Source organism: Cryptotermes secundus, unplaced genomic scaffold, assembly GCF_002891405.2.
Source record: "Cryptotermes secundus unplaced genomic scaffold, Csec_1.0 scaffold2002, whole genome shotgun sequence".
Classification (NCBI taxonomy): domain Eukaryota; kingdom Metazoa; phylum Arthropoda; class Insecta; order Blattodea; family Kalotermitidae; genus Cryptotermes; species Cryptotermes secundus.
This window is the reverse complement of record NW_019727444.1, coordinates 118,495-130,344: the sequence shown is the minus strand read 5'-3', so window position 1 is coordinate 130,344 and position 11,850 is coordinate 118,495. Positions and strand designations below refer to the sequence as shown.

General features: G+C 37.5%; 2 protein-coding genes across 3 annotated transcripts in view; both read left to right on the top strand.

Moving 5' to 3' along the window:
- LOC111864889 (rabenosyn-5) overlaps positions 1 to 3,074 on the top strand; it is a gene marked incomplete at its 5' end in the record, with an annotated part of 3,781 nt that extends 707 nt beyond the window's left edge. Inside the window, 3 exon segments of the mRNA XM_023852481.2 lie at positions 1,452 to 1,599; positions 2,380 to 2,486; positions 2,570 to 3,074. Coding sequence (XP_023708249.2) covers positions 1,452 to 1,599; positions 2,380 to 2,486; positions 2,570 to 2,669 — 355 coding nt within the window.
- Positions 3,075 to 7,937: 4,863 nt separating this feature from the next.
- LOC111864887 (asparagine synthetase domain-containing protein 1) overlaps positions 7,938 to 11,850 on the top strand; it is a 16,118-nt gene continuing 12,205 nt past the window's right edge. For both annotated transcript variants that reach the window (XM_023852478.2, XM_023852477.2), the window contains exon 1: positions 7,938 to 8,600. In XM_023852478.2, coding sequence (XP_023708246.1) covers positions 8,334 to 8,600 — 267 coding nt within the window. In that variant the 5' untranslated portion in view covers positions 7,938 to 8,333. The remainder of the gene's footprint in view (positions 8,601 to 11,850) is intronic.

The following is an 11,850-nucleotide window of genomic DNA, read 5'->3' as shown; positions in this document are numbered from 1 at the left end:
GGACCAAACTTCGGGAGGGTGTTCCTTATGTTAAAGTATGCCGATATAACCCAAAACACCTATGTCCAAAGTTGAACGGTTACGGAGATAATGGCCCAAGAAAAGTGTGGTCTTCTAGCGGGTCCACAGATTATACCTATCAGCTGAGAGGCCTTATCTCTGTTTGTCCTTGAGTGCCGTGATTCACCCTAGCCGTGCTTATGTAGTTGGCTTTATCAGAACGCGTAGTAAGCACGTTACGTCAGCGCTTGCCATTCATGTCTCATGTATAGTGCTTGGAAACCCTAAGGATAATTATGACATGGCGAGCGAGTATTTTGTACTTCAATTTTATGGCTTCATGTCACTCACAAGTTAGTTTTATGTTACATACATTATTAACATTACAGAATCCACATATTCCTGCCAGTTTTAATATGTATTTTATAATCAACAAGTGTGCAACGCCGGTCAAAGTTTGACATTTCTCTGGCCATTATCTCCGTAACCGTTCAACTATGGACATAGGTGTTTTGGGTTATATCGGCATACTTTAACATAAGGAACACCCTCCTGAAGTTTGGTCCATTCCTCCTGGGACACCCTGTATAGACCACACAGCACTGCAATCGCATTATGAGATTTTATAAAATTCCATTGTAATGGATGCTTGTAATATTTAAAAAACGTTGAAATACTTAACTAAAAGTCCATCCCCTAACTTCTGATTGCATATAATACAATATGGCTTTAAGGTTTAAATAATAATGCAGATGCAGCAATATTTCCTATATGTAGTGACTGTCGTAGGGATACAGAAATAGTGAAGGATAATTCAGTGTTCTCATTATTGTGTTATCTTAACTGAAGAGTTAAAGGTTTTCTTAAACCAACATAACCTCATTACTTACATCTGACTACTAATTAAAGAACGAACCTCCTGTCTACTATTTTCTGCAAGCCCGCAAGCATGGATCACGTATATTCCCCTCACAAGTCCTACATTTTGCCAATAATTCGCTGTGCATGTATACATGTGCAAATAAATGTCAACTTATACTGAACACAAGAAACAGAGATAACACATGAAGCAGTTCAAATCGCAGTGATACGTACTTGCAGTATGTCATGAATCATTCTAAATATCACGACTGGAAGACAACTTTTTGGCCTTACATAAGCAATGGTTGTGATAAATCAGTCAGTATACTTTTTTATAAAATGCATGTTATGATCGGGACATGTAAACTGTACACGAGTCCATAAGTATTTATTTTTCTATCAAAAGTCATACTCATTATTCTCTATATGTCAGATTGGTTATCAGGGTGCTTACTTAATCAAGATTTGCTTTCATGACTGCATTACTAAATATTCTGTAGCTGGTTAAGCACCACATAAACCTTGAGCTTAAGAAAGTAAATCAGTATAAAAACAAATTTAATAAAGTGATCATTATCATATTTACACAGACAAGAGATGTCTGCACGTATTCAGCAGGAGAAACAGTTGGCAGTCCTTGAAGCCCACCAGGCTGAGATGCAACGGAGGAGAGATTCTCCACAACACAGAGATCTTCATCGTAGCTTATCACCTAGTCAGAAGAAGCCTGCAGATCAGGTAAAGTCTGGTTCATAAGAGGTATCAGAAAGTAGGGCTTCATGCTGGAGTTGTATTTACTGTCTTGATTTTCGATAAAGAGGAAATTGGTGTGTCACATGTTATTCATAAGTAATTAATTTAATGGTTCTATGAGGCTGCCCCTGGAGACATTTTGCCCTTTACCATTTCTTTCACTTGATTCTATTTGCAGTGCAACATTTATTTATCAGGAGATATATGGGTTTTCTGATCCACTTCATTCAACATTTAGTGCAGTTTCAGTACAGGAATAATCTACGTATAATTTGTAAGTTTTCATTGCTTCCTCACTATATTGCTTGCTGTAGTTCCCCATTATGTATTGCCATAAAGACTTTCTTAATTATTACATAAGTATAGGAAATTCCATACTGTTGCACTACTATCAGAGAATCTCTGTCCTAATTAATCCAAACATATTGTTGTAAATGTCACTCTTTACATGGCATTAGACTAAACATGACCTTCAGATATGCGTCATTATATGGTATCACATGAACTGGCCCAAATAATAACAGTGCTCAAATGCTGATTTGTATTTTGGAGGTATCTGGTTTGAATTTTGGCCAGAATATGACTTATGCTGGCTGAAGGATTTCATGATTCTCAGTCACTCAAGGCAAATGCTGGTATTCTACTTCAACAAGCCATGAACACTTAAGTTTACCAAACATGGTCATTTGTCATTTCTGTTTCTACCAGTAACATAGACCAATTCTTAGGCTAGAATTATAGTTAACTGTATTGTTTATTTTTTAGATTGCATCTGATACAGGTTGGGGTCCAGAAGCTGCCAAGATGTTTGAGTCAGAAGATCCAATGATTCAGCAGATGAATAATATCAGAAACTATATAAAGCAAGCGAGGTTAGAAGGAATTATACAGTTTCAAGTGTCTTATTACACAGGAGAATGCAGAAGATGTTGAAGTGGATGATGTTGAATTTCAGATCGGCTCACAAATATGATGAAGTTGCAACATTAGAGCAAAACCTGCAGGAGTTGAAGGAGGCATATTGGAAGCAGCAGCAAGAACATGGCGAGTCCTGAGAGAGAAGTTATTCATGTGATTAGTAAATATTCTTTGCATTCATCTGTCCACATTTGAATTTAACTGTTTAGTATCTGTGGTTTTGGGGTACCCATGAAAACTAGTAAGGTTGATTAAAATGTGTTTAAACGAAACATGTAGTCAAGTCAGTATAGGTAAGCATTTATCTGATAATGGTATAATTTATCTGGTCTAAAATGCTTTATTACCACTGCTTTTCAAGTTTGCTTTAGAATATGTCATTAGGAAGGTCCAGGAAAACCAGACGGGACTGAAATTAAATGGGACACATTACCTGCTGGTTTATGCCATTGATGTAAATCTTAGTTGATGCTAGTAAGGAGGTTCGAATAGAAGTAAACACAAGAAGAATAAGCATATATTGCTGTCTTGTCACCAGTGTGCAGGGCAAAATCATGACATAAAGATAGCTGACAGATGCTCTAACAGTGTGGCACAGTTCAGATATTTGGGAATTACACTGACAAATCAAAATTTGATTCAGGAACGAATTAAGAGGAGAATGAATTCAGGTAATGCTTGCTACCATTCAGTCCAGAAGCTTTTGTCTTCTCGTCCACTGTCTAAAAACATAAAAATTAGGATATACGTGGTGTGTTCAAAAAGTATGGAACCTTCTTTTTTCCCGCGTAAACCAATGAAGCGCGGGAGGCTCCCTTCGGATCTTTGGGCAGCAAAAACTTGGCAGCTCCATCATGATAACGCACCCGCTCATTCTGCTCATTTGATTCAGACTTTCGTCGCCAAACACAACATCCCTGTGGTTCGTCAGGCTCCCTACTCCCCCAACATGGCTCCGTGTAACTTTTGGCTATTTCCCAAGCTGAAAATGCTGCTGAAAGGAACCCGATTTGAGTCAAGAGAAGACATCATGCGGAATGCGACGGCCTGGCTGATCACCATTCCAAAATATGTGTTCCAGAAGTGTTTCCAACAATGGCAGAAGTGCTGGGAGAAGTGTGTGCATTACCAAGGAGACTACTGTGGAGGGGATTAGGGTTTTGTACTGCACCGCGCCCTTCGTTTTCTTCTCCTTCTGATTATTATTATGTTATTATTATTATTATTATTATGAAGAGGAAGGGCACAGCACAATCGTTACTGGCCCTATTGTTGGTTCCCACGCTCCCCTAGATGGACATGGGGTATCCAAGCTAGGAGGATGAAGCTACACTCAGTTCGTTGGCTTAGATAAGAACAAATACAATTTTAATAAAAAAAAAAATATATAACAATACATAAATAACAAACGACACATTTGACCAAGAAAACTAATACAGGCTCATTCAGAACAAACAATTTCCCGTCGGCACCACTTGTGTCGACACTAGACATATTAGGACGTTAAACACTCAGGCTATACAAACACAAGTCTAATTCTGAAGAATACCAAACCAAATCTAATAACGCACGTCGCAAGCGTTCAAGCAACGGCTTGCGACTGCGGGCAGTCCTTACCGGCCAGCCAGATAGCACCAAAAGGGAATTTAGAACAAACCCAGCCGAAACCAATATTTTCCACAACAAACCTGCTGGCTAGTAACCGACCTTCCAAGTCAACTTGGTCTACATGACTGCACTGTACAAGTCTCCCCTTCACGAGAGGGTACATGGGACCACGTGACTGACGTCAGGCTACTGCATAGTGGGGATGGAATCTGTCATGTGAAACATGATGACATCATACGTGAGCGAGCTAAACCTTAGAACGGCTCAGTACCTCCAAATCCATAAATGTATTTCTGCTGACCAAAGGTTTGATACTTTTTGAACACATGTACAAAACTATAATTTTGTTTGTGGTTCTGTAGCAGTGTGAAACATGGTTTCTGACATTAAGGGAGGAACATAGACCAAGGGTGTTTGAGAACAGGGTGTTGAGGAGAATATTTGGGCCAAAGAGAGATGAAGTGACAGGAGGTTGGAGAAAACTGCATAATGAGGAGCTTCATAACTTGTACTCTTCTCCAAGTATAATTAGAATGATCAAGTCAAGGAGAATGAGGTGGGTAGGGCATATAGCATGAATGGGGGAGAAGAGGAATGAGTATAGGATATTGGTGAGAAAGCCAGAAGGAAAGAGACCACAGGGACAACCAAGGCGTAGGTGGGTGGACAGTATTAGAATGGATCTTAGAGAGATAGGATTGGATAGTATGGATTGGATTGATCTGGCTCACTAGAGGGACCAGTGGAGGGCTCTAGTGAACATGTAAATGAACCTTCAGTTTCCATAAAATGCTGGGAAGTTTTGGAATATCTGCAGAGCTGCCAGTTTCTCAAGAATGGCTCAGGTTTGAAGTTAGCATCTGTGCTTGCCTTGTATTAATATGATAAAATTTAATTTGGTCTTCAACTATTTTTAGTCATGTGTTGCATTACTGTAGCAGCACATGCAGGCAGCCCAGCTGACCAAGCACTGCATTTTCTCAATATTAATGCTATTGACCCCGAGGTGAAGTCTGGTCAACACCCCTATATTACCAAGAGATTTAAGTTTCCCTGTTTCTGAATGATAGAGGTTCTGATGTTTTTCATGTTATGGAGGTCCACAGTAACATAACTTGTGCATGACATATTTTCTGCTTCTAGTTTTATATATTCGCTTTCTTATATTCAAGATACATACACACCAAACTTCTTGAATGAAGAAGCAGGTGTCCTAAAATGTATATGAAACAGATCTCAGGATGACAGAAGTTCCATATTTGCAAACTATGTTTCTTCTCCATTCAGGTTCCCATATAAATATACAGCAGAATGTATTTTATTTAGGCAAGTGAAGAAACACATTTAATAATATTGTTTTCTCCTTCCATTCCTTTGGCATAGGACATGCAGATACGTAGAGAGAGGGGGGAGAGAGAGCTTTTTGGTCTAATATTATAATTTGGATACTGAAGACCATGCCACTGTTAATGAGCAAATTGAAAAGCTTAGTGGCAACCATGAAGTCAGAAAGTTTATTTGTGGAGAGACAGATGTTTGTTAAATTATGTATGTGTATAATTACCTGCATTTATTATATGAACTTGTTTATTTTCTTTTGTAATGCTAGTATATTATTTTTGATATATATGTAAAATGTATTTCAAAATATAAAATAAAGTTTGTCATTGTTGTCATCATCCTGTGAGGTATCAGGCCATGTGATGTGTAACAGTTTCATGCCATGTGTTCAGTACCTTCCAAAACTTCTCACTGGCAGAGACTTCTTTCCTATAATCTGTTTTGATTTCCTGTTGTTTTCCATTCTTATGTGTTGTTTTCATTAAGTTTTGTAAGTTTGTTAAAATCTGGCATTTTACTGAATTTGTAATTCATTTAAAATGTCTTAATTTCTTTTATGATTTAGCAGTGTGTAGGCTGAAATTATCCTCATAAATTTAATTTTGGATGCCACAAACCGAGATTAAGAACTGTGGGGATCCATTGTGCTGACCACATGACACCCTCTATCCGCAAAAGTTAGCACTAACTTCACCCACAAGTGGCGGTCGCTTGTTCAGTATAGTTCACTTGCAGACTACAGACCACGGAGTTTGTTTTTTGTTAACCCCTCAAGACAATTTTTAAATCACCACTACATGGCCTTCTAAAGCAGCATTTAAATTGCTGTTCAAACTGGTCCCTGCATATCCCAAATTAATATAAGCATACCAGGCATAATCGACCCTAGCCTGTCATAAATTGGTATGACAATGTTGTGGTGTGCATAGTCTCTTGAGTGGTCTGAGTCCATATGGCTAACCCTCAGGGAGACAGCTCTATGGAAACACTGTTTGGTCACTGTCACTTGGTATGGTTCGCTTGTGGACTGAAATCAATGAGTTTGTATTACGAGTATTCCCAATTCATTTGACAGTGGATAACCTGTGCAGTTTAGAAATCATTGTTAAATAAATGAAGAAACAAACAATGTTTTATTCACTATTTTATGAATTTCATGAAGTTTCTTCTGTGCTCATGGAACTTGTTCACAGTTCAGATACAATGTATAATACTCGAGTAAGTATGTGAAAGCTTTACCTTTACATGTTTTGGCCCTTATTGGCCATCACAGCACATGCCTCACTGGGTTACACACAACAGCATCACATAGATGGACATAGGCCAACAATACAACAGTTGATAAAATATTGTACATAACCAACAGAAGAAGCAAAGCATGTCATTACATTCTTCTATCTATTCAGCAAGCCTTCTTAACTTATTTTAAATGGTTTCCACCAATTACTCTTGATATTCACAGTCTATTTTAATTATTAACTATTTAGTCTTAATTTCTATAACATATAAGGCCCTTTATGATACAACAATTACAAAATGTCTAAGGTGGTTCCTTTATAGTACTGGCTGCACTTTCTAATGATGGCCAGTAAGGGCTGAAACATGTGAAGGCAAAACTATTACTCCTATTGAACTAGTTACATTTTACAGATTGTCACTTCTTATATATGTATTAAGAGGTGTGATGGTTCAAGGTGTGTCTTATAAGTACAGTACTTTTCCATGAATGTTCGTCAGAATTCTTAAAGAATATCAACATCCATTCTTAGATATAAGGTTCTGTGTCCCAAAAATCTGGATGGAATATATTGAAGATGCTGTCCAAGAGAAGAACCTATGGCCAAACGAGTCAGAATGTACATCCAGACTTTAGGTGGTCATCTTGAACATTTATTNGTCCCTAACTTATGCCTCAGTAGTTTCATGTCTGGAGCTAGTATTGCCATTGTCTATGCCAACAGTCATGCAATTATAAAAGTTCTGAATGACTATAATAAAATTATGTGAATAATCCACGGTTGAAGTAAACTTTCATAATTTACATTGCATCTGAAGACCCTTTCATGTACTTTAAGGTAGCCCACAAATAAAATATTATTTTCTCAATTTTATTATCAACTTTTTAGATTTCTGATTTGTAATGAAAATAATTCAACAATATTCTGCAAAAAAAATAGTTTACCAAACCGCTAAAGTTTCAAGTAACTCATCTGTGATTGGTTGAATCAAGTTACAGGGCAGCAAATGTGTAAATTACACTGCACTGAAGCCATCTATAGGATCTATAAGCAAATATGGACACATGTTGCTTTCTTGGCAAGTAGGTTGTCGCACGTGTTTTTGGGCGCAGCTGGATCTACTGGTTTGTTTCAAGGAACGCAAGCAACACAAGNCTAAAGTTTCAAGTAACTCATCTGTGATTGGTTGAATCAAGTTACATGTGTAATGTGTAAATTACACTGCACTGAAGCCATCTATAGCAGCTGATCTACTGGTTTGTTTCAAGGAACGCAAGCAACATAATAGAGATCGCATGTCTGTGGTACAAGCAGCAAGCCGTAAGGGTGAGGTGGTAAAGTTCGGTAAAGCGTATTTGCAGGTAGTGATTGTTGTGATCAGTGTTGTCTAGTGAAGTGAGCTTAGTACAGCGATGTTTTGAGAAATACAATTGGCATACGTATTTCATGAAGATCAGCATTTACAATTGCAGTGCCCTCCTGGGAAGTGACGTGTAGGTAATTGCTACGAAAGGAACGATAAATGTAATATAATGTAATGTGAAGCATTATAATACAATAAAATAAGTGCCAGAAACACGAAGCGTATTTTGAGGTTATTGCAGTTGTTATACAATGTGTGGTATATATTGTTGTCTGAAGTGTAATGCAGACAATAGAAGTTCTCGTGAAGACATAGTCTTGCCCAAATTAAGGGATTATTTGAAACACAGGGGTCCAGATTGTTTTTCAGAATATGCAATTGATGTTGGATGTAAGTGGTCAGTCAGTTTTGCAGGCAGTGTCCTTTGGATGCAAGGATTTCAACTAACCATGCAGCCCCTAATAGACGATGAATACAATTATCTTTTGTGGAATGGAGATGTTTTTAATGGATCAATGGTAAGTGAACAGAAGAACTCAAGAATACTGTCTTATGGAATATAATGCCATGTTAACAATCTGCCACGCTACACAGTGTTACATCCTAGAAGTCATCTCAATGAGGACCTTGTTCAAAGAAAAAAAGCCCTAGTTTTATTCAAAGTTCTGTAAGACTGTAGTATAAGAATAGGTTACCAGTGATTTTGCTCTTGTAGAGATCATCTGATTAAAACACTGGTAAAGTTTTGGTTGCTATATATATGTTGTTATTGTGCCACTTGTTCTTCCATGGTCCGTTGGTTTCATAACTCATTAGAAACTTGACACCAAACAAAGCTATGTGGGGTTTTGTTTTTTTTTTGTCCCCCCCCCCCTGAAAGAATCAAATGCATGAAAATAGGATTCAAAGGCATGACAAAATTCACTCTTTTGTTTTGTACATCAGCTGTTAGTGTATGCTGATGATGTGAATCTACTGGGTGATAATATAGATACCATAAAGGAAATCAAACTTTAATTGATGCTAGTAAGGAGGTTGGTCTAGAAGTAAACACAGAGAAAAGTAAATACATGTTACTGTCTCATCACTGGAATGCAGGGCAAAATCATGACATAAAGATAATTAACAGTTGTTTTGAAGATATGGCTCAGTTAAAATATTTGGGAATGACTATAACAAATCAAAACTTGATTCAGGAGGAAATTAGTGCTTACTACCATTCAGTTCAGAAGCTTTTGTCTTCTCATCTGCTGTCTAAATACATAAAAATTAGAATATCAAAAACTATAATTTTGCCTGTAGTTCTGTATGGGTGTGAAACTTCGTCTCTGACATTAGAGGAGGAAGATAGACTGAGGGTGTTTGAAAACATGGTGTTGAGAATATTTGGGCTGAAGAGAGATGAAGTGATGGGATGTTGGAGAACTCTACATAATGAGGAGCTTCATAACTTGTACTCTTCTCCAAGTATAATTAGAATGAAGTAAAAGAGGATGAAATGGGCGGGGCATGTAGCATGAATGGGGAGAAGAGGATTGCATATAGGATATTGGTGGGAAAGTCAGAAGGAAAGAGACCATTAGGAAGACCAAGATGTAGGTAGATGGACAATATTAAAATGGATCTTAGAGAGATAGGATGGGATGGTATAGATTGGATTGATCTGGCTCAGGATAGGTACCATTGGAGGGCTCTTGTGAANAAAAAAAATCTAGTATATGTTAATGTATGGATTTATGATGGATATTTTACTACTTTTGTGAAATCCTTACTATTTATGTGAAATTGAATTGTGCATGTATATATGTATTGTATGATTTTTGACAAATTCCACATCCGGTAGGTCATCTGACTAACTCATGGATCTATGGAATGCTATGTATGTATGTATGAGAGTCACAGTCATTGGCTTCAGCCATAATGATTATTGAGAAATGTGCTTCTGTGCTAACAAGTCTCATTCATATTCAAGTACTAGGTTTTTATCCTGGCTAAAGACTGGCTGTAATGGGGAGAGAGATGCATTTCAAGGTGTCTCATCTCTTCCAAAAATACACCAGAACTTTCTCCTGTAGATGATCATCCTTAATTTTCACTTGATGAGCTGTTAATGCTCTGCTATTAAATCATCTGTCAACCGTAGAAAAACAATCCAGCAGAGTAGATGATTCACCACTGGATAACCATTCTTGTGATGCTTCTTTTACTGTATGTAAAGGTCAGTCCATGCCAGCAGTTTCTCTTAAGGTTGTATTCAGTGGAGGTAGGATTAATTTGGATTTTAATTACATTGAAAGTTCAATACTTTAAATTGCCAGGGCAGCATACTTTCATAACCCTTCATCATGTCACTCAGGTCAGATTTTTGTAGTTTTTTCTGCAATATATATTGAAACTTGCTCCTTTGCAGTGGGTGAGGATCTCATGAATTGTTTCAGGGTGTATGAGTTTGTAATCTGAATCATTTATCCATTCAGGTAATGGAAGATGATAATCTACACTTTTATTTTATGTATCAACCATAACTTTAGGCTGTAAACATGTAACATAATTCATGTGAAGGCAGTATGGAAGTACAATTATGTATGTGCAAGAAGTTTGTATAAACATCTTTTAACCCAAGTACCTTTGAATGCATTTTAAGGTGTAGAACCTGGTTTGTGTACAACATGTCTTCTATTCAGGCTTGGTTCCTGTCACACACTGCAAGAAATTAGTTTTAAATTAATTTGAAGTCAAGTATATGGCCCAATGAAGGTACAGAGTAGAGTTATTTTCAAGAAACGAAGTATCACTCATTTAGTCAGGAAATTTTAGCCTTCCGTGGAACCTGAAGGATAATTACATATTCACGCATGTTGACAGTGGCCCATGTCTTGAGCCAGGTGAATCCAGTCCACATACTCACATCTTATTTATTTTGTCTTTGTGGTAGTGCTTTTAGTCCTTAACCTGTGTCGACAGAAGGTCAAATTCTGTATGTGTGTTTGCCTGTCATTTGCGAAGAGAATATGTTAGTATCATATTATTCTTATAAACTTGACACATACCTTAGCTGTTTAATGAATGGGGAAGTGTTCTCCATTAGCATCAACAGAAATTTTGGTGATAACTTAAATTACATGTAACTATGTCACTGTGTTTGAATGAGATTATGTTTCTTTAACAGCTTTTGGATATTGTGTCTCTCTGATGGTATAAGTAAAAGCCATGTGACAAAGGGCTGTTAACCAAGGTGGCTTGATATTTCTCAACTGCCATCTTGTACTTTGAAGTTTTCAGTTGTCACTGTATTTTTACCACCTTTGTGGTCTAGTGGTCAGAGTTCCTGGCTACAGATCCAGAGGTCCTGGGTTCGATACCTGGCGCTTCCAGGTTTTCTGATAAGTAATGGGTCTGCAACGGGGTCCACTCAGTCTTGTGAGGATAATTGAGCAGCTATTTCAAGGAAATAAGGCCTTCAGTCCAGAGAACTGGAATTAACGACTGTGGGGATTCGTTGCACTGACTACACGACACCCTCTATCCTCTAAAGTTGGCACTAACTTCGCTGACAAGCGGTGGTCGCTCAGTTGGTATAGTTTGCTGGAGGACTAAAGCCATTGTGTTTGTTTTTTGTTTTTTTGTTTGTTCTATATTTTTACTCTTATAAAGAAATTTTCTAAATCATGACATAAAGATGGGAATCAGATGTCTTGAAAATGTGACAAAGTTAAGATATTTGGGAACAATGATAAGAGATCGAAACCTGATTCAGGAGGAATTTAA